At 43.6% G+C, this 23269-nt stretch overlaps 1 protein-coding gene across 6 annotated transcripts in view; it reads right to left on the bottom strand.

Moving 5' to 3' along the window:
- Positions 1 to 1736: 1736 nt before the first annotated feature.
- Positions 1737 to 23269, bottom strand: part of LOC144494904 (Golgi membrane protein 1-like) — a 38737-nt gene continuing 17204 nt past the window's right edge. Inside the window, exons 5-9 of one of the 6 annotated variants that reach the window (XM_078214442.1) lie at positions 21900 to 22110; positions 21303 to 21368; positions 6178 to 6312; positions 3698 to 3745; positions 1738 to 2185 (exon numbers count right to left, since the gene is read on the bottom strand). In XM_078214442.1, coding sequence (XP_078070568.1) covers positions 2169 to 2185; positions 3698 to 3745; positions 6178 to 6312; positions 21303 to 21368; positions 21900 to 22110 — 477 coding nt within the window. In that variant the 3' untranslated portion in view covers positions 1738 to 2168. Of the gene's footprint in view, positions 2186 to 3530; positions 3746 to 6177; positions 6313 to 21302; positions 21369 to 21899; positions 22114 to 23269 lie in introns of those variants that run through there. The other 5 variants (XM_078214443.1, XM_078214438.1, XM_078214439.1 and 2 more) reach the window with 5 other exon arrangements.

The raw sequence follows: 23269 nt of genomic DNA, 5'->3' as shown, positions 1-23269 counted from the left end.
ATGTAGGGATATGGGGGTAGGGCCTGGGTGGGACTGTGGTCGGTGCAGACTCGATGGGCCGAATGGCCTCTTTCTGTACTGTAGGGTTTCTATGATTCTATGAATTCAAACCCCTTCCTCCCACACCAATCTTTGAGCCACGCATTTCATAGAATCATAGAATCCCTACAGTGCAGAAGGAGGCCATTCGGCCCATCGAGTCTGCACCGACCACAATCCCACCCAGGCCCTACCCCCACATATTTACCCGCTAATCCATCTAACCTACACATCCCAGGACTCTAAGGGGCAATTTTTAACCTGGCCAATCAATCTAACCCGCACATCTTTGGCATTTACCTCCTTAATCTTCTTAACCCTGTGTCAATTCGCTCGTGGCTCAGGTAGTAATCCAGAGATTATTGCCTTTTTTGTTCTGCTTTTCAATTTAGATCCTAGCTTTTCATATTCCCTTAGCAGAACCTCAGTTCCTGTTCTTCCTATATCGTTGGCACCGATGTGGACCACAACAACTGGATCTTTACTGTCCCACTCCAAGTTCCTCTACAGCCAAGGTGAGATATCCTGAACCCGAGCACCAGGCAGGCAACACAACCTTCGGGATTCTCGATCCTGGGTCACAGAGAACAGTGTCAATGCCCCTAACTATACTATCCCCAATTACGACTACATTTCTTTTTTCTCCCCCCACTTGAACAGCTCCAGTGATAAAATCAGAAAGTGTTATGATCGATGGGATATTCCGAGCTTTTGTGTAATTAGCTTTGGGCTTCAATTGTTTTGCTGCAGCAACTTCTCTCAGGTCATCGAATGAGCAGGATAGCCAAATTTAAACTTGAATACTTCAACCAAGAGTAACAGCTGTATTTTCACCTATAAAAGGATTAGCAGTATTCACTAAGACTTATGATTACTTGCATAACAATACGGAGGTATTGGAGATGTAGAATTAAAAAGTTACAGCAGAGAAAGGTGGCATTCAGCGCATCGTATCTGTGCTGCCCATTCTAATCCCACCTTCCGGTACTCGGTCCATAGCCTTGCAGGTTACAACACTTCTGGTGCAGATTCAGGTATCTTTTAGATGAGAGTTTCTGCCTCAACCACAGTTATTGAGATGACAATTTTCAAAGCTGCCATGAATGTGAAATCACGTGTTTACATGTGTTAATCTAGACTATACACAAGGGAAGGGCAGCCACCATAACCAAGTAGAGGGAGTTAGGTAGGATAATGACATATCAATTCATGTTATTGTGCTCAGTTAGCACATTTGAGATTTACATGAAGCAAAGCTGTTTCTGTATTTTGCAGGGTTTAAAATTTAGTGAAAGTCATTCAATAAACAGTCACTACACAATTTTTCAAAAATTTGAAAACGTCATAAAATAAAATGACCTGCTGCCATTTTGCAATTATATCCATTATACTGAAGGGTTTTTTAAATAGATAAAATAATTGATATTTCACCTGAAAGAACTAATGTAGAAGGATTACAAGCTTCTCCAAGATAGAAACCCTCCAAATATCCCTGTTTCTTTGCCACCTTATTCAGTGTGAAGCATACTTAAGAAACTAAGTTTTTCACTATACTCAATTTAAAAATTGAATTAACAGCTTTAAAATTTAACAAAAATTGATCGTCACACCCAATATTTCCTACTCAGACATGAGCAAGTTTTAACATACTTTTTTTTATACTTGTGGAATAAATAAAATGTCACAAAGTACATTATAGGATTAAATCTGGAAACCATTTATTAACATCAAAATCCAACTAAATTCAAATACAATCTCAAGTCCTCCAAAAATTTCAAATATAGATATCTGCAACTTAACTAAATACAAGATCAGTGCCTAGGCAATAAGATTGCTTTCAGTACATTTTGATATTCCAACCACGAATGGGTTTGAAAAAACCATGACCAACACTGGAACAATTTACCATTACCTGGCAAACTCCAAACAGGCTGCAGGATGAAGTACTATACTATTTGGGTGTTAAGCAGTCAATGCTTGATGGGAGTTAAAGGCAAGTTAGACCTGAAAATGCAACCTCCCAGTTTTTGTCATGTAATGTTATTCAAATCTGTGAATAATTCAACAGTCTATACCTAATTACCTTTCAGTTAAAACAGGAAATGTGACCAAGACACAATAAGGAACCTTTAATAAATCTTCATCACTAAAAATGAGGGAAAAAAAGACAACCAAATTAAATTGGTAAATAGCTTCCATCAGCAAAGCTGCACTTTTACAGAATAAATGTTCATTGGCTCAACAAAGTCACTGTCATTTTAATGACACATTATAACTTTTTAGAGGAACTTTTAAAAAAAACAACCAGCCACTCTCCCTCATAAAGGCACCAATTGTAAATGCGAGATAACATTCCCCTTTCACAACACAGCAATAAATTTTATATTACAAATATAAAATGTGCTTTGAAAAAAATGCAGAAGGCCAAAACAAAATGCTTTCAATCAGGAAAAAGTTACCAGACTAATTTAAAAGAAAAATATATATTAACAGAACTACTGAAACATACTGCTTTCAAAAAGAAAAAAAATCATCTGACTGACTTTCCCTTGCTGGTTAATCTTAGTTAATCAAATTTGGCCCAATTAATAACTCTTATTTAAATTGGATTTTTATTTCAGATAGTACAAAATTCACTTTGCAGTGGAAAGCGAAAATAATACACATCCCAACCTCAAACATTCTCGTATTCTAACAATGCAGTAAAACAGATTAAACTGAGATGTCTAGTTAGTGAAAATAATTTCCTAACTATTTTTAATCCTACCTGTTCAGATGCAAACACTGGGAATTGCTTTTACCCATTATTCTTTTCAGAAAGAAATCCAATGCGTTTACTGTAAGCTCTACCCAGGTCAACAACATAGATAAGTAGAACCTTCACATATTTTAGCACTATAAAAAGCTATCCAACAAGAAAAAAATCTAGTAATGACTTTTCTCTAAATATCCACCAACATTAAGAGGCACATTGCGTATTTCTAACAACTGTCTTAACTCACCACACTAAATTTACAAAGGCAGGGCACACCATCCTGGTCTTTCACGACCTTGATGTTAAATTGAATGCATCCATAAATATCTGTCTTGCCCACAGATAAAAGCAATTCTCTTTAACATTTGTAATTAACATTATAAAGCTGAAATACAAATTCTTAAATTAAACTCTACATTAAATAAGATTGCTCCTTGTAAAAGTGACATTAGAAAATAAAATCAATTATCTAGATTAAGAAACCATTATGACCTTGTTATAATCACTACTTAGAAATGGCCAATGCAGTTATGTTTAGAGATCGAATTTCAGCATTGGTCTGCTGCTCATGCATTCAGCCAATTGAAGCCACAAGTCTGAGTTACTCTCAAATGACTGCTTAGTAGTTTATTACTATATTTTGAACTAACCATAAAATCTCCTACACTCTCGCTTCCTAAACTATTTACAGAATGCCCACACCATTTATTGTTGCTAGTTCAACCCATTTTGATTTGACACAAAAAGATATCCCATTTTGATTTGAAGCCCAAAATAATTGCAAAGAAATTTCATTGTAGGCATTTCAACCAAAAATATGTAGTATGCACAAAGAGATCAACTCAGTTAACCATTTTCATGCAGTCTTTCTCCTTCACAGTTTTGTTTTCATGTTTTTATCACCTTCATTCTGCTTAAGAATTATGTTCATAGTTTCTTCACTGTGTCCTTCTAAACATTTTTTAAAAGATAAAAAAGAGTTAATATTAGCCATAACCTGAAAGTACAAACATATATATGTTAACAGCTGAAGCAAAATTACAATTTTAACACAAACATGCACATCAGAGAGTTAAGATTTATTCTGCTTTAAATATGGCTCAATCTCTCCAGAAAAATGAAGAGGGTCATCATCAAAAATGAAAACCATCAAGTCATTGCCACTTAAGGATATATAATATATAACCCTTTAATAGTTATTCAAAGCTATATGTTTTTGCATGTCCAGCCAGGTTATACATGCTTCTTCTGGAAGTGCACATTTCAGTCCTTTTAAAAGGAAACAAGAACAGAATGGCACTGAAGCGATAAGGCAAATTGACCTCCAGAGCATGTCTAACTTAAGGACGGAATATGTCTCCAAGGCTTCACCAGTGCAGAAAGAATCGAGCATTTAATTCTCTCTTTTCTGGAGATTCATAATTAGCCCTCCATAGTTTGGAAGACACTGTATTTCAGAAAGTTGTAGCAGTTGGAGAGAATATTTGTATTTGTTATATTGGCATTAATCGTGGAGACGTGTTGCAGGAAAAGAAAAGCTTGAAAATTTGCATTAACCATGAGCATCATCCGGCAACACCAACATTAAAACCTGATTTGACTGATTTATCTAAAGGAATGGAAAGGCTAGGACTTGGGAGGCCTGAGATAACTGAAGCCAGTGGAAAACAATTCTGAAATCAGGAATATATCTACCGATAGTGAAAATCCAGAAAAAACAAGAGAGGGGAAAATGCTTAAAATGTAAGCTACTGAAAGAGTGCCATGCAATAGCCAAAGAATGAATTTATCTCTTGGCATTAAGAACTTTCCTGGTGTGTAGGAAGAGTACAAAACGTCACTAATGACAGAAGAATGAGGTGCAGTTCCAATACAAGGTCTGTCTAAACAGACAAGGCGGCATGGTGGCACAGTAGTTAGCAATGCTGCCTCACAGCGCCAGGGACCTGGGTTAGATTCCCAGCTTGAGTGACTGTGCAGAGTCTGCACGTTCTCCGTGTCTGCGTGGGTTTCTTCCAGGTGCTCCAGTTTCCTCGCACGGTCCGAAAGACGTGCTGGTTAGGTGCATTTGCTATGCTAAATTTTCCCTGCAGAATAAACCAAGACAAATAAAATTCTTGGTGTTTAAATGCATATTAGAGACTATTTGTCATATTCCAATTCACCATTAAAGCATGAGCAGAGTCTATACCACTTTGCTTTTCTTTAACCTCAGTGTACCTGAACAGGCGCCGGAGTGTGGCGACCAGGGGATTTTCACAGTAACTTCATTGCAGTGTTAATGCAAGCCTATTTGTGACACTAATAAATAAAAACATTGCCTAGGAGAAAACATGTGGCTCTCATCTACCTCAGTATTTATATACTCAGGGTGGAAGTTTCCAGATCTTCCCGTTGACAGGATCTTCCTTCAATGGTGACCTCCTGTGATGGGCTCACCAGCAGTGGGGCAGGCAAGCCACGCAAAATGCCATAGACACTGGCAGGATGGAAGATCCCGTTGGCAGCCTATGACAAGACACCTCCACCACCAGAAAACACACCACAGGGGGTCTGGAAAATCCCACCCATGTCAGTTTTAGGCTAATCTGTTTCACGTGCTCCACTTCAAAGTCAATTAATGGGGCTTGTAATGGGGCAGTTTTGTCACAATGGCTCTAACAGAAGGCTCATATGACAGAATCAGCATAATTTTGGAGAGGCCTCTTCCGCTCCCTAACATTCCTGCTTGTTGCTAATTCACGGTCTCTCCTACTCACATACTCTCCCCAGTCGCTGCTGATCCTCCCTCGGCACCTCTCTCGCTTGCCTCCTGCAAATCAAAACTACTCCTCCTGTCACTTGCTGTTCATCGCCAGACCCCTTGGTCACAGTAAGAATTCAGGAGAGGGAAGCAGAGAAGCGAGGGAGACTCTGAGATGGAGGCTCAGGAGTAGGACATGCAGCAAGCAGGACCAGTAGGGAGCAGAAAGCCAGAAGCAGAAAAGGCTGTAAGAGGGAGGGTCAGGGAACAGGAATAGGTGATAAACCGGGTGTTCAGCAAGCAGCAGCTAACTAGAAAGAGCAAGCACATTTTCTTCATATTTTTATTTTTTTGAAAAGTTATTTTGTTTACCAATAGAGTTTAGCAATGTAAAATATTTTAACTTACAGGGTATATAATATTTTAATTATTTTTCATGATAAAGGTCACAGAACCCAATTTAAGCTGTACATTGGTTTTAATGGGAAAATTTGATTTGGTTAAAGTTATTTCACTCAAAGTTGCACCTTCTTGGAACGCTGCTGCTACTTTAAAAGAGGTCCTACTGGATGTAACCATTCCATGTGGAGGAAAGGGCAATTATTTCACTTTCTCTCATTTTTTAAATGTTTAACTACACCTTTTATGCTATTTGCAAGTTCCGCTTCTTTGTCATTCTCGGACTCTGCAACATTTCCCTCATCACCGTTGTAATCTTCTGGTCTTTTTCCTTTCATTGCATCCAGTAGCTCTTTCTGATTTTGGTTCTCATTATCTGCAGTTTTCAAGAAGGGGAAGATGAGATGAAATTACAAAAGCTGTTATCAGAGCGACAAACATTAAAATGGAAAAGTATTCCTGACATAATCCATGAACTTCAACAATTACAGCTCTGCAGAAAAGTAGGATTGAATTTGGTGTGTGCAGGACAAAGGCCCCATTGATATAAATAACATACAACCAAGGGTAACTAAGGTGCTGGGGGGTAGGTACAGGGGAGATGTTAGGGGGAAGTTTTTCACTCAGAGGGTGGTGGGCGAGTGGAATCGGCTGCCGTCAGTGGTGGTGGAGGCAAACTCAATAGGGTCTTTTAAGAGACTCCTGGATGAGTACATGGGACTTAATAGGATGGAGGGTTATAGGTAGGCCTAAAAGGTAGGGGTATGTTCGGTACAACTTGTGGGGCCGAAGGGCCTGTTTTGTGCTGTAGTTTTTCTATGTTTCTAACTTTAGTCAGAGAAGGTTATGAATATATTATTTCAAAGACTACAATTGAATTTCCATGGGTATAACTAAAATGACCTTCCAGTAGAAAGATCTATATTAAATACATAGAAAATATAGCAGGTTAACATCCAGAGTAAATGTCCCTATAGCCATGGTTAGTTTAAAACAGGTTTGTTCAACCTTTTTCACTTGGACAGGGCCACAGTTCCATTTTCTTCTCACTCAAGTGGCTGATGAGCAAATTTCAGAAAGATAGGAGTTGGCACATCATTAAACATGAATTTCAAAATTAAGTTGAGGTATCAAGAAAAGAAACAACTTGCTAAGCAAAAAGAAATCAATAAATTGATAATTCAAAAAAATAAAAATCACAATTAGAATGTACAAGGGACAGAGTCTCGTTCTCTAGCTCACTCCCAATCTCTTAATAGTCACTCACCACCCTCAGTCATCATGCGAGTAGGTGTAGTGTGGTAGTGTGCGGAGATGAGGGTGAATGGGAATCTCTCAACTGTGGGTGGAATTTTACACCTGTTTTGCAGCAGGAAAATACTATAAAATCAGGTCTAAAGCGGTTAGCACGATTGGCGCCAGTTTTTGCAACTGGCACGATTTTATGACACTCGGATTTCCAGCACAGTCAACCCATCGCCAGAAATGAGTGAGAGGCTGATTAATTTATTAAAATAGGGTTTTCAATGTGTTTAGTAAGCCTGGTAGTCAATTGTCCTGGCTGGATTGCCTTTATGGCCTCGCTGGCAGAGGTTCTCTCTGGCGAGAAAAACACCTGCTCTCATCAAGGGGGCCATGATGTGGAGATGCCGGCATTGGACTGGGGTAAGCACAGTAAGAAGTCTCACAACACCAGGTTAAAGTCCAACAGGTTTATTTGGTAGCAAAAACCACTAGCTTTCGGAGCGCTGCCCCTTCATCAGGTGGGTGGGATTTCAATTCCCAAACAAGGCATATAAAGGCACAAACTCAATTTACAAAATAATGGTTGGAATGCGAGTCTTTACAGGTAATCAAGTCTTAAAGGTACAGACAATGTGAATGGAGAGAGGGTTAAGCACAGGTTACAGAGATGTGTATTGTCTCCAGCCAGGACAGTTACTGAGATTTTGCAAGCCCAAGCATGTCGTGGGGGTTATAGATAGTGTGACATGAACCCAAGAGCCCGGTTGAGGCCATCCTCATGTGTGAGGAACTTGGCTATGAGTCTCTGCTCAGCAATTCTGCACTGTCGTGTGTCGTGAAGGCCACCTTGGAGAATGCTTACCTGAAGATCAGAGGCCGAACGCTCGTGACCGCTGAAGTGTTCCCCAACAGGAAGAGAACACTCTTTTCTGGTGATTGTCGAGCGGTGTTCATTCATCCGTTGTAGTGTCAGCATGGTCTCCCCAATGTACCATGAAGGGGGAACAGTCATGTTGGCCTAGCTGGTGGAACTGGAAGCCACTAAGCCCCCCAGGGAGGTCGAGGGCAAGATGGGGGTGTTCCTTGGGCAGTGCAAGATTGGCAGTGCCAGAGCAGGGTAGGGCCAATGGGGAGCAGGGGGGCCCGCTGCCACTCTGCATGCGATCGGTAGCGGTGGGGGGGGGCAGCAGGAAGATGGCCGGGGCTGCATCTCGGGCCACGGGCCCCGCGATTGCAGGGAATGTGCTACTTGAGACTGTCTGCAGTAATAAGGGCCTGACAGCTCTCTTTGTCTGTCAGACCCCTGTTACTGTTAATGCACATGTGCAGCATCAGAGGTCTGCACGTGCGCAGCATCAGAGGTCTGCACGTGCGCAGCATCAGAGGTCTGCACGTGCGCAGCATCAGAGGTCTGCACGTGCGCAGCATCAGAGGTCTGCACGTGCGCAATGCCTCCCTCTACAGGTTGTCGGGCGCATTAAGCCCCGCCTACAGCCATCTGTAGAGAAAAATGGACTTACGCAAAATTTTAAAGACAAAGTGAAAGAGATTAGGCCTGAAAACACAGATCTGGAACTCTCCCAGTTTCATGCCCACCCGGCACATAGAAAAAATCTTATAAAATTCCACCCTGTCTGTCAGTCACTCTCACTTTCCCACACCCCTGGGTAGCAAGGCTTTTTATCCTCACCTCACGCTCTTGCAGATTCCCCCACCAGCACCATTGCATCCAGTCTCTTCAAGCCTGGTAGCAAGTCTCTCCCTCACTCATTTGGCCTGGCACGGAGCAAGTCTCTCCCTGACATGACCGCCTCCTCTCTTCTCCCTATCCCCCGGAAACCTCTCATTTCACCAATGTTGCTGCTCCTCCAATCACAGACTGCTTCTCTCCGACATTTGCTGAGGATCCTATCAGCATCCTACGCAGGAGGAGACCAGCTTGTGATTAGAGGAGGAGTTTTCAGAATCTTCCACTACACTTACCAGCATTTTGAAAGCTACCTCCATGGGTCATATTGAGGGGTTTTGTAGGCCACGTTCAGCCTGTGGGCCATTCCTTAGACAAACCCGGTTTAACAACACAAAAATTAGATAATTTGGCCCCTCCAACATGCTCCGTCATTCAATAAGGTCATGGCTGATTTGATCGAGGCTTCAACTCCACTTCCCTACCTATCCCCCAGGAGTTTCAACTCCCTTGTTGCCTAATTCAACCTTGAATATATTCAACAACCTGGACTTCACAGACCGCTGGGGTAGAGGGTTCAAAAGATTAACATTCGATAGAAGAAATTCCACATCTCCTGTCTCCGTATTCTAAAACTGTGCGCCCTAGTTGTAGATCCCCCCCCCTTCCCCGCAAGTGAAAATATCCTCTCTGCAAGTACCCTGCAAAGCCCCCTCATAATCACATATGTTTCCATAACTCCAAATAAAAAATAGGATCAACCTGCTCAACCTTTCACAAGACAATTCCCTTTATCCCAAGAATTAACTTAGAGAACGTTCTCCAACTGCCTCCAATGCAATATATCCCTTCTTAAATAAGGAGACCAAAACTGCACTGGACTCTCCAAGTGGTCTCACTAACATTCTGCATAGTCGTAGCAAGACTTCCTACTTTGAAATACCACCCCATGATCTAAAGACCAACGTTTGCTTTTCATTCGTAACCCCTTGGCTGTACCTGCATCCTAACTTTTTGTGATGTACAAGGACACCCAGATCCCTCACTTCTGAAGCATTCTATAGATTCACTCCATTTAAATAATATTCTGCTTTTCTATTTTTCTTACCTAAGGGAACAACCTTACATTTTCCTTATACAGTATTCCATGTACCAAATTTTTTCCACTCACTTAACCTATCTACATCTCTGTTTGGGCTGAATTCTCTCAACCCACTGTTATAATCCAGGTAAGAAACTTCAAGGTGTTTTACAAAGTCAGCCTAGATTATAAGTTTTACACTCTGATTTTGACACGGGTGAGCACAAGATTTTCCACTCCAGATATGATTCAACTGACCCTCTAGAAAACTTTCATCAAACAAAACTTACTTAAGAACACTGTTAAACTATAATAGGAAAATCAGCAATAACTTTTACCAATTACAAACACAACCATAATCTTGTATAAACCTTAACAGTTGCCAACAAGTTGCCCAATATATTGCTTCAGTAACACTTAAAGGACACTGACAGCAACAAAATGACCAAGCCTGCTTGAAAAACCTTCAGAGAAACAGGATTAAAATAGGTTTCTTAACAGCACAGTACCGTCACACCACCCAGGTGGGTTTGAAGGTAGGCAGACACAGAATCTGACGAGAGGCAAGTCAGAAACCTGCCGGCGTAAAGTCACTTTTCCCACTGGCAGGTGGTACAAATACTATTTTGCATTATTTGCATATCATGAATGCTCATTGAAACATCTGGCAACCAGAATCCCATCAGGCCTTCCAATCTTGCGGGAAATCATGTCAGCATCAAACCCGACTGATAAAGGCTGGAGTTCAGAAGACAGCCCTCAGTTCACCAGAGACTTTGAGGTGAATGCAACATACAAAGCCTACCTGCCAATGTGCTGCGCTGCTCCTAATGTGCTATAAACTAGCCTGCCCTCCATCTCCATGCCGAGCTGGTCTTTGTGGACAGTATCATGCTACTGGATCCATGGACATTCCTGTATCACCAATCTGAATCAGTACTGCACCGGGGTTGGGTAGTACAAGGGTCTCTTTCCTCCGGGGTCACAAACCAGTGTCTATCTGGACAGCACTGTGGTTGTGGGACTCATGCAGCCACTGCAGCAAAGGTCTGAAATTTGACCCAGAGTGGGTTGCAAAGTGGGGTCAGGGAGTGAGTAGATGAAGCCAAAGGGGCGATATGGAAGCAGGGCTGTGCAAGGGGTATTGTGGGGTGGGGGGGGGGATACCACTAGGGGCAACGTGCAAACATGGCGGTGCAAAGAGTGCGGTGGGGAAGGACAAGGGCTCACAATAGCGGGCAAAGAGGTGCATGACAAAAACAAACAATGGAAAGCAAAGGGAAGACCGAGGGGAGGGAAGCTGGGCCCTGACAAGGCTGCATGACACTCAAACAAGGGGTCAAAGGGCTAGTACATATATTATTGGAAGTGCAGACTTCAGATTATGGGATGGGCACACGTTAGTGCGACACATCAGAGATAATTTCCATGAATACCAAACAGGTCAGGGCTGCAGTGCTTTGTGAAGGTCACCGTTGTCCATAGTCCTCTTTGGAAACAGGAACTATGTCACCGTTTATGTTAAGGGGTTAGCAAATAAGAATCAGTGAGTGCAGACATTCCAATTGTGAAATGGAAAGGAGTCACAAATGCTAGGCAGTCCAGGGGCATATGGGCGTCGGCCTGAAGTAAGAGAAAAGAGACAGTTCAGAAGAGCATTGGCCATGCAGCAGGAGCAGTCATTGAAAGCATGGTGTACTCCAGCTGTAGGGAAGAGCTGTGTGCTTCAAAGGAAAATTACACATCTTGATGTTCAAGGCTGTCCTACAGTTCAAGTGGTCCTGGTTGCGGTGGGCACTACATTGGGCATGGTGATGGTCACAGGGCACATCTGCAGCCTGCAGATAGGGAACACATTATACAGGGAGGAGGTCTGTGAAGCTCTCACTTACCCCTGTAAGTGATGGTGCACACAGCCTCCAAGTGGGGTGGGTACAGATCTACATGAGGCACGGGCACAAGCAATGGGCTCAGAGGTGGGGTGTGTCAATGTCCATCACCACAGTACTAGTGCAGGAGCCTAGGAATTAACAGGTGGCATCTCTATCCGCACATCGTAAGGCTCCAGGTAAATCGGAGACACGCGGGCAGAGAGAGGGAGGGTCAAACATCGCCTTGTAAAAAAAAAAGTAGAGTACCACCATTTCGATGCTCAGGTAAGATTGGTTCTGATTGGGGAAGGGTATGAAGTGTCGGAGGACCATGAAGCTGGCCTCTGGGGCTCCTTACAATATGTACTCGTTTTTTGGTGCTGCTACAGTGGACAGGGTCTAGGTCAATTACACAGGACTCAGAGCCCGTTGCCCTCAGATTTCTAATTTGGGCACTTTGAAAGAGATCAGCACAACTCAATACGCTCATGTCAAATTTTGAAAAGCTACGTAGTTGAAAACAGTAATACGGCCTTGCGGAGTGAAGGCTATAGTCAAGCGAGAACAGCTGAATCAATTCTGCCATCCCACAGTGAAGGGGATTAATGTCATTCATCAGTGCCAAAATGGATTCAATTTATTCACCACGAGCAAACAAATGCTCATAGTTATCTCAAGTCAATGACTGGAGTTCAGAGCTGCATGGTTCAATAATGTAATTCACAAGTTCCCACCAAAGGAACAATGTGACCTAAGGTGCCAAAGCTTAGCTTCCCAACTTCTCCCGTAGACCTTTCATTTACATTTTGTACTCCGCATCCTTTAACCATTCTGGTCTTCAATATCTCTTTTCAGAGAAGGGCCAAAAGTGAGAATTGATCCAGTGGCCCAGTTAACATTCATCCAAGGCAGGAGGCGAAGGATGGAAAGGCGGCTGCGTGTGCAGCTCCAGCAGAAGGCACTGCATATGGAACAAGGCCAGGGTGAGTGTGAACATCAACAGGAGGCTGAGGGGCAGAGACCCGGAGCGTGGAGACAACTGGCAACACCAAGAGTGTATCATCCACAAGTTTCCTTTCTACAAATGAAAGGCAGTGCAAGACAAGACTGCAACTGTCCAGAGATCTGCTCTGCCACATGCTCCGAAAAGACCAAACATCATGTGGGTTTGGAGGCTTCCCCTTGCCAGTGGCCCTGAAGGTGATGGCAGCACACTATTTGTCTCTGGGTCTTTCCGAGGAGCAACTGGGGACCTCTGCGACATTTCATAGTCAGCAACACATCGCTGCATTCAGGACGGGACTAATGCCCTTTACAGGAAGGCCTATCATTGTGAACTTTGCTCTGGGCGAGGGTAGCCAGGTTCAGAAATTGACAAGCTTCACAGCTATTTCTGGGTTCCTTAGAATGCAGGGAGCAATAGACTTCAACCAATGTGGTTATATGGGCTCCTTGGCAGCAGCCTTTGAGGTTCATCAACCACAAGGGCTTTGATTCTGTCAGTGTGCAGTCGGTTTGCAACCATCGAAAGCACATCCAATACATTGGTACAAGATTCCCTGGGAGTTGCCATACCTTCTACATTCTCAGTTGTTCCCAGTGCCTGGGCCAGAAGGTCTGCAGGAATGGTGTTGGGGATGAGGGCTACGAAACTTAAGAGTGGCTCCTGACTCCAGTGCATTGCCCTCAAATTCCAGCCGAGGAAAGATACAATGCTGCACACATCACAACATGCTCCCTCAGAGCAGATCATATGACTGCCAGATTATATACCCCCTTAACTTTTACTTATTTTGCCCAGTCCACTTTAGACAACTTTGTAATGCATGTTCTAGAGCCAGCCAGAGAGCAAAGAAGAGTTCACAAAATGGAATCACATAGGGTGATCCTATAGAAAGTGAACCAGGAGAGTTGATAATGGAAAACAAAGAAATGGCAGATGAATTGAATAGGTATTTAGCATCAGTCTTCACTTTAGAGGATCCAAGTGTCATCCCAGAAGCAGCTGTAAACCAGGAAATGGAAGGGAGGGAAGAACTCAAAAATTACAGGGAGGTTATGCTTCAGTTATAGAGTCAGAGTCATACAGCATGGAAACAGGCCCTTCAGCCCAACTTGTCCATGCCACCCCTTTTTTTAAACCATAGTTAGTCCCAATTGCCCACGTTTGGCTCATATCCCTCTATACCCAATTTACCCATGTAATTGTCCAAGTGCTTTTTAAAAGACAAAATGTTTCCCGTATCTACTACTACCTCTGGCAGCTTGTTCCAGACACTCACTACTCTCTGGACCCTTTTGTATCTCTCCCCTCTCACCTTAAACCTATGCCCTCTAATTTTAGCCTCCCCTATCTTTGGGAAAAGATATTCAATATCTAGCTGATCTATGCCCCTCATTATTTTATAGACCTCTATAAGATCACCCCTAAGCCTCCTATGCTCCAGTGAATCCAGTCTCTCTTTATAACTCAAACCATCAAGTCCTATAGCATCCTAGTAAATCTTTGCTGCACTCTATTTTAATAATATCCTTTCTATAATAGGGTGACCAGAACTGTACACGGTATTCCAAGTGTGGCCATACCAATATCTTGTACAACTTCAACAAGATGTCCCAACTCCTGTATTCAATGTTCTGACCAATGAAACCAAGCCGAATGCCTTCATCACCATTCTGTCCACCTGTGACTCCACTTTCAAGGAGATATGAACCTGTACCCCTAGATCTCTGTTCTATAACTCTCCCAAACGCCCTCCCATTAACTGAGTAAATCCTGCCCTGGTTCGATCGACCAAAATCATCACTTCGCATTTATCTAAATTAAAGTCCATCTGCCATTCGTCAGCCCCCTGGCCCAATTGATCAAGATCCCATTGCAATCCTAAATAACTCCTTCAGTGTCCACTATGCCACCTATCTTGGTTGTGCAGATCACTAAGGAGATCACATTTGGAGTATTATGTACAGTATTGGTTACCTCATTTAAAGGAAAATGTAAATGCATTGGAAGCAGTTCCGAGAAGCTTTATCAGGCTAATACCTGTTCTGCTGGAGTTTAGAAGAGTGAAAGGCAACTTGATTTAAACATGCAAGATCCTGAGGGGTCCTGACAAGGTGCATGTAGAGATGATGTTTCCGCTCGTGCAAGAATTCAGAACTAGGGGTCACTGTTTAAAATGGAGATGAGGTGTAATGGTCTTCTCTCAGAACATCGTGAGTCTTTGGAATTCTCTGAAAAGGTGGTGGAAGCTATGAATATTTCTAAGGCAGAGGTCGATAGATTCCTGGTGAACAAAGATGATAGAAACAGAAACTAGAAGTAGGGGTAGGCCATTCAGCCCTTACAGCCTGCTCCATCATTCATTATCATGGCTGATCATCAAATTCAAAATCTTGATCCCCCCCGCCCCTTGATCCTTTTGGCCCCAAGAGCTAGATCTAATCAATCTCTAATTTCTTCTTGAAATCAGACAAAGTTTTGGCCTCAACTACTTTCTGTGGTAGTGAAATCCACACATTCACCACCTTCTGGGTGAAGAAATTTCTCCTTACTTCAGTTCTAAAAGGTTTACCCCTTATTCTCAAACTATGATCCTTAGTTCTGGACTCCCCCACCACTGGGAACATTTTGTTTAAATCTACCCTGTCTAACCCTGTTAGAATTTTATAAACATCTATGAGATCCCCTCTCACTCTTCTAAACTCCAGTGAATATAATCCTAACTGACTTAGTCTCGCCTCATATGGCAGACCTGCCATCCCTGGCAACAGCCTGGTCAACTTCGCTGTACTCCCGCTTTAGCAAGAACATCCTTCCTCAGATAAAGACACCAAAACTGCACACAATACTCCAGGTGTGGCCTCATCAATGTCCTATACAATTGCAGTAAAACATCCCTATTCCTGTACTCAAATCCTCTCACTATGAAGGCCAACATACCATTTGCCTTCTTTGCTGCCTGCTATACCTGTGAGCTTACTTTCAGCGACTGATGCATGAGGACACCAAGGTCTCGTTGAGCACCCACCTCTCTCAATTTACACCCATTCAAGTAATAATCTGCTACTAAAGTGGATAATCTCATATTTACCCACATTATACTGCATCTGCCGTGCATATGCCCACACACTCAGCCTGTCCAAATTATGCTGAAGCATCTCTAAATCCTCCTCACAGCTCCTTTGTATCATCTGCAAATTTGGACGTAATACATTCAGTTCTCTCTTCCAAATCATTAAAATATAATGTGAACAGTTGGGGTCCTAGCACAGATCCCTGCACTACCCCACTAGTCACTGCCTGTCAATCAGAAAAAGACCCATTTATGCCAACTCTTTACTTCCTATTGGGGTGTATGGGGTGTCAGGGAGGGGTAGCACCTCTGGTGGGGGAACATGTCGCGTCCTTTTTAGGGCAGTTTGTCCACCTTTGGTCCCCACCTGGCACTCAGCTCTCACCTCTGGCTCCCCGTAGCTGTTTGCATGCGACAGCTGCCACACCCCGGGCAACGGCTTCGACAAGCCGGCTAAACCAGGTGAGGGTAGCCGATGGGTCTCAACCCTCGTGAGATTGGGAGATGTCTATCCCAGCATATGAAGACAGACTCCGGCGGATCGAGCAGACGAGACCAATGGTAGATCCAACGGTCAAGAAGGCGGTCTCTGCAAGTGTCATGGAACGCGAAGAGCAGGACAAGACACAGTAGACATCCTGGTCATCCACTGCGCCTAGTCCCATCTCCAGCCGTCTTGACTCTTGTCTTGCCACTGGATCCAGATGGGAATTGGGAAGAGAGAGTGAGGCTGACGCTGCGCAACTCTCCCTCACTTTAATCCAAATCACGTGCTAGTCTCGACACCATCATCATCATTATCATCACCGTTCTGTTCAATCTTTGAAGTCCTGTGGCGATGAGCGAGTGACGAAGCAGCAGGTGTGGATACACTGGGAGCTGTAGTCACGGACCTGCACACAGGTGGCTCAGGTCTAATGATCGTTTTCCGCTGACCGAAGCAGCAGTGAAACTCGGCGTCTACCTGGGCGAATGAGCAGCCCTCTTCAGGAACGCACTGCTCACCTCCGTAGAATAAGGAAGGGCTAGAAAAGGTGCTCTAAACATTGCCTGCTTCACTACACCCTGGCCAGTTTACCGCGGCTGGCGGGGATCCCATCTTGCGGTCAAACAAACAAAATAAAACACAAGGTGACACCGCTCACCATTGGCACTTTGGACAACCCTACAACAGATAGACCAGACAGAAGAACAGCCTTAGTGGCTAGAGAGCTTGCAAGATACAACATTGACATTGCAGCCCTGAGTGAAACTCGTCTTGCCAACGTAGGTCAGCTGACTGAAACTGGAGGTGGATACACTTTTTTCTGGAGCGGTTGCGGCAGCGATGAGCGTCGTGATGCTGGAGTTGGATTTGCCGTTAGGATTCACCTTGTTTGGAAACTTGCTAGCCTCCCCAAGGGTGTGAACGACTGGCTTATGACATTACAGCTTCCGCTACAGAACAGAAGTCAAGCCAGCCTGATCAGCACTTGAACAACCCGGACGAGATGAAAGACAAGTTCTACGAAGAACTAGACGCCCTACTATCAGCAGTGAGCAGTACCGACAAGCTGATCTTGCTTGGCGACTTCAATGCAAAAGTTGGGTGTGACTCTGCATTCTGGCAGGGAGTCGTTGGGAGGCAAGGAGTAGGCAAGTGTAACAGCCTATTCTTAATGAAGACCTGTGCAGCACACGCCCTCCTCATCACCAACACAACCTTCCGTCTGCCTACCTGTAACAAGACCTCCTGGATGCACCCCCGCTCTAAGCACTGGCATCTTATCGATTATGTCATTGTCAGGAGAAAAGACAGGCAGGATGTCAGAGTGACCAAGGCCATGTGTGATGCTGACTGTTGGACAGATCACAGGCTCATTGTCTCCAAAATGAGGCTCCGCATCAGACCCAAGAGGCGACCACAAGGAAGCAAGGTTATGAAAAGAATCAATGTGGCCAAGCTAAAGAACTCCAGCATAGCTTCAGCACTGGCTGAAGACTTAGAAACCAAGCTTGCTGACCTACACCTCGCAGGCAGCGCTGAGGACGACTGGGAACACCTCAGGGATGCTGTCCATTCATCTGCACTCAAGATGCTCGGGCCCTCTACCCGCAAGCGGCATGACTGGTTCGATGAGAACGATGAGGAGATACAGGCTCTACTTGTTGAAAAGCACCGTCTTCATCGTGCCTGTCAGAACGACCCATCATCAGCTGCCAAGAAAAACGCCTTTACCAGTGCTCGCAGGACAGTCCAGAATAAACTGCGTAAAATGCAGGATGCCTGGCTGAGCGCCAAGGCAGATGAAATACAGGGATACGCTGACATAAACGACTTGAAACGGTTCTATGAAGTCCTCAACACTCTCTACGGACCTCAATCTCTCGGGAGTTCCCCCCTCCCGAGTACAGATGGTACAACTCTCATTACAGAGAGGGCTCAGATCCTGCAGAGATGGACTGAACACTTTGAAGCCATCCTCAACCGAACGCCATCTATTAACGTTGAGGCGATAGACAGGATTTCCCAGGTCGATATCAACAGCGCCATGGATGACTCACCGGTAGTAGCCGAAGTCACGAAAGCTGTTAGCCAGCTATCTAGTGGCCAAGCCCCAGGGGCAGACGCCATACCCACAGAGATCTACAAAGCTGCTGGTCCTGTACTTATCGAGAAGCTCACCGAGTTGTTCCTGTCCTTTTGGAAGCAAGGATCCATTCCTCAGGAGCTTAAAGATGCTTCCATCGTACTCCTCTACAAGAGGAAGGGCAATCGGCAAGTATGCGACAACTATCAAGGAATCTCGCTGCTCTCCATCGCAGGAAAAACCCTCACAAAAGTCCTGCTCAATCGTCTGGTCACTCATCTGGAGCTGGGCCTGCTTCCAGAGTCACAGTGTGGCTTCCGCAAAGGTCGCAGGGCTATTGACATGATTTTTGCCGTGTGCCAACTTCAGGAGAAGTGTCAGGAGCAGAATCGCGAGCTCTACACAATCTTTGTTGACCTCGCGAAAGCCTTCGACACTGTCAGCCGACAAGGCCTGTGGAGGATCATGTCAAAGTTTGGCTGCCCCCGCAAATTCATTCAGATGGTACGCCAGTTCCATGATGGCCAGAGTACTGGACGGCGGAGAATCCTCTGAGGCATTCCCAGTCACCAATGGTGTCAAACAGGGCTGTGTGCTTGCACCCACACTGTTCAGCATGATGTTTACTGCCATGCTGAATGATGCCTTCCAGGACAGTGTTGCTGGAATCAGCCGTAAGTACAGAGTGGATGGGAAGCTCTTCAACCTGAGGAGACTTCAAGCTATTACCAAAGTGAAGGAGACTGTTCTGAGAGACTTCCTCTTTGTTGATGTATACTGGCTCAGAGCCAGAGATGCAAGTCGGTATGGACAAATTTTCCACAGCTTGTGACAACTTTGGACTCACCATTAACATTAAAAAGACTGAAGTCATGCACCAGCCTGCTCCTCATGCACCGTACACAGAACCCATAATCACAATCTAAGGGCAGAAACTACAGGTAGTGGACCAGTTCACTTATCTTGGCAGCACCCTCTCCCGTGCAGTGACTACTGATACAGAAGTTAACTGCAGAATAGCAAAGGCAAGTTCTGTTTTCGGTAGACTGCGTTCCACTCCATGGGAATGTCGAGGAATCAGCCCAGCAACAAAACTGAAGGTCTACAGCGCCGTGGTACGCTCTACCCTCCTGTATGCCTGTGAAATGTGGACTGTATATCGGAGGCATGCAAGACAGCTCAATCATTTCCACATGACTTGTCCTTGCAGAATATCACGCATCAGATGGCAAGACAAAGCACCAGACACTGAAGTTCTCTCTAGAGCAAGTCTACCATCAGTCCACACATTGCTGATGAGAGCACAGACCCGGTGGGCAAGTCACGTCATCCGTATGCCGGACGAGCGCATACCCAAGCAGCTCCTTTTTGGGGAACTCTCTGCTGGAAGACGCTCACATGGAGGGCAGAAGAAACGTTACAAAGACACACTCAAGGCCTCCCTGAAGTCACTTGACATAGACACGACCACCTGGGAAACGCTGGCACAAAACCGCCCTACCTGGCGCTGCCTCATCTACAAGGGCTGTCAAGCTTATGAAGCAAGGTGCAATGCTGAAGCACAACTTGAGCACGAGCTGCGCAAGTCCAGAGCCACCAGCGCAACAACTACAGTGCCTACACAAGTTTGCCCAATATGTGCCAGGGCATTCCATGCCCGAATTGGCCTGATCAGTCATCTTCGGACACACCGCATCCAGCCTCATAATGACTAATGGTGTCGAGGTCCTCATCGACGATGATGGACGAACAACATTACTTCCTATCTGTTAACCAGCTTTCTATTCATCTCAAGACACTACCTGCAATCCCATGCGCTTTATCGGGGTAGACGGGATGTAGTTTTGAGGTTACTGCCAGAACAGTCATGGTCTTATTAACTGGAGGCATAGGTTCAAGGGGCTGAATAACCTACTCCTGTTCCTCGTCTGTATTTGCCTCCATTTAAATTTAAGACATTAGTTTGAGATCCAAGTTTCTCAAACTGAATGTGAAATTCTATCATGTTATAATCACTCTCCACCACTATGTGGTCAGGAGTTGGACAAATGTCTAAAGTCACCTAAATTATGTCTGGATTTCCTTACAAGTTGGATACATCTCACTGTAAATTTTAAAACCGGTAAAGGACAATACTCTAATATATCTGGGTAGAATGATGTGACAATTCCATATACGAGGTGTCCTAAAAATGTAAAACTTACAGTCTAGTTATAATAAATGTAGGTAAGAAAGAAGAAAAAAACAAAGCATATGGCGGCTTTAATATCTTAAGGATATCCCAAAATGGTTTATCTTTATCGTGTAGTTATGGTTAGGCAATCAATTTGTATACAATAAGGTCTCACAAATAGTAACTGAATGAATAATCAGATAACTTATTCCAATATCAATGGCTGAGTGACAAATATCAGCCAGGATCCATTTCCCTTCAAATTGTGTAAAAGGAACTTTTACATCTGTCTGTGCAAACATACAATCTCAAATTTAACATCTTATCTGAAAGTAACCCCCAGTAATACACTGAAGTGGCAGCCCAAGGTACATGCTCAAATCTTTCATGGTGTTTCGTATGAATCAGAAACAACCGCACTGGATTCCAGGAAAGGGTCGTGCATATATGATTGAAATTGAATCTGATCATTATAAAAGGTATTACCTTTTATCAGATTCAATTTCAATCATATATGCACCTCCTCAGTGACATACAGATGCTAAATAAGAATACACCCTGACAAGAATTTCAGTAAAAGATTGCCATTTCCACATCTTTAGAATTCTAAACTGGGAATTACCTGAAAGTAATGCAATACTATTACAGACAATTATACTGAACCTGGAGTTTTCCTGGATTCTACATTTTCATAGACAACCCTGGTTCCATTCCCATCTTCATGGATGCCTGCAAAATAGCCTCACATTAACCCAGTCTTGTTGTTTACTGCCAAATACAAATCTAGGACAGGACATTTCCTGTGTGTTTCTGAACTTCACTATCAGGACAAACAAGCAAATTAAATATTTGAAGGATATCATAAAATGTAGAAATTTGTTGGCATTGAAGTTCCATCCCCAAGTGTTGACAGACATCAGAACTGTCCACATGCTACTGCAGTGATAGGAAAGAGTCAAAGCATAAACGAATGCCATAGAGGAATTGTACCTTCCGCCATAATGTACATTTAGCTTTTTTTCCCAATGTCATTAGCAAAGCAATGCAAAATTCGATAGCTGATCAATAAATAAGGGGAAGAGACTGAAGGTCAGGACACACTGAATCCACACAGTTTCATCTAAAAAAAATTGAAAATATTGAGTTGAATTTTTAGATCCTGTAAAGCCAATGGAATTCAATTCAAAGGAAAACCACATATATAGTTGCTCAAATTTAAAAGGAGGAAAGCAACTTTTGAAATGTGCATTGTAGAATTACCTTCATCCAGTAGCTTGTTCTTTTCAAGTTCTCGTGCAAGTTGCGTAGAGATTGTAACTTGTTTGAATTCTTTTGTCTTATCTTCATCCTTGAATTTATTTATTTTCTCAACTTCTAACTGGTCTGTGTGGTCAGTGTTTTGCCTTGAAGACGTTTGCACTTTATCTGATGGCTCAGCAGAACTTTGTTTCTCTGTTGCTTTCTGCTTAGCCTGCTTGACAGAAATCAATAAATTGGAGATTTACTGAGATGTTCAGGTATTACTCAGCAGCAAATGGAAAAGCTACCATATTCTACCTAAGTAGGGGACGGGGACAGTAAGAAGAGGCAGAAAGAGAAACTTGAGTTTGCAATGCTTGCTTTTTGAATTTGAAAACACAGATCCTACTTTTTACTGTTCTAATGCGCCAGAGGACAGCTCCTTAAGGGGCACGCTTAGGGGAGTTCTCAAAAGTAGCAAACATGGGGAGAATTCAAAACAGCCCAGGAGGGGAGAAGTCGAGAATTCCAAACAATGCAAGAGAGCAGAGGTCCGAGTTCCAAAAGAGAGGGGAGAGGCCCGAGAGTTGAAAACAGCCTGAGAGGGAACGAGGCCAGCTCGCTGGGGTGAGGGTTCAATCCACAAACCCAACACATTCCAAAAAAGATAAAAAGTGACATCAAAGGGAAGGAAACTGATAAGTTGGTGAGAATTTTGCTCCAAAACTCATATCATTAACTGTAAGGTTTTATTAGTATCAGCGAAGTCTGCTGGTGATAATAAAGCGTATTAAGAGTAGTATTGTTCATCAATTATAAGCTGAATAAAAAAAATTATTTTATCATAAAGATATCAAAGCAGGTGATACAACTGCATGATGTGGAAGCTCCTGGATGCCAATGTGATGCAAGGCAAATACATCTGCAGTAATGTCTGTAATTACAGGAATTTTGGATTAGAGTTCATGAGCTGGAGGCCAAGCTGCAGAAACTGCGACTCATCAGGAAGGGCCAAGTTACCTGGACAATTTATGCCTTTTTAAAAATTTGTTCATGGAATGTGGCGCCAGCAATTACTACCCATCCCTGAAGGCATTTGACAGTCTACCACATGCTGTGGATCTGATGTCACATGTAGGCCAGACCAGGTAAGGAAAACAGATTTCCCTTCCTAAAAGGACAATAATGAAGGAGATGAGTTTTTACGACAATCGTTTCATGCTCATCATTAGACTTTTTTGTAAATTCCAGATTTTTTATTTAATTCAAATTTCACCATCAGCTATCTTGCTATCATGGTGGGATTCAAACCTGGGGCCCCAGAGTGTTACCCTGGATCTCACGGTTATAGTCCAGCGACAATACCACTATGCCACGGCCTCCACTTAGGG

This window comes from Mustelus asterias, chromosome 6, assembly GCF_964213995.1.
Source record: "Mustelus asterias chromosome 6, sMusAst1.hap1.1, whole genome shotgun sequence".
Taxonomy (NCBI): Eukaryota; Metazoa; Chordata; class Chondrichthyes; order Carcharhiniformes; family Triakidae; genus Mustelus; species Mustelus asterias.
Note: the sequence above shows the minus strand (reverse complement) of the source record. Positions and strands in the feature narration are given on the sequence as shown.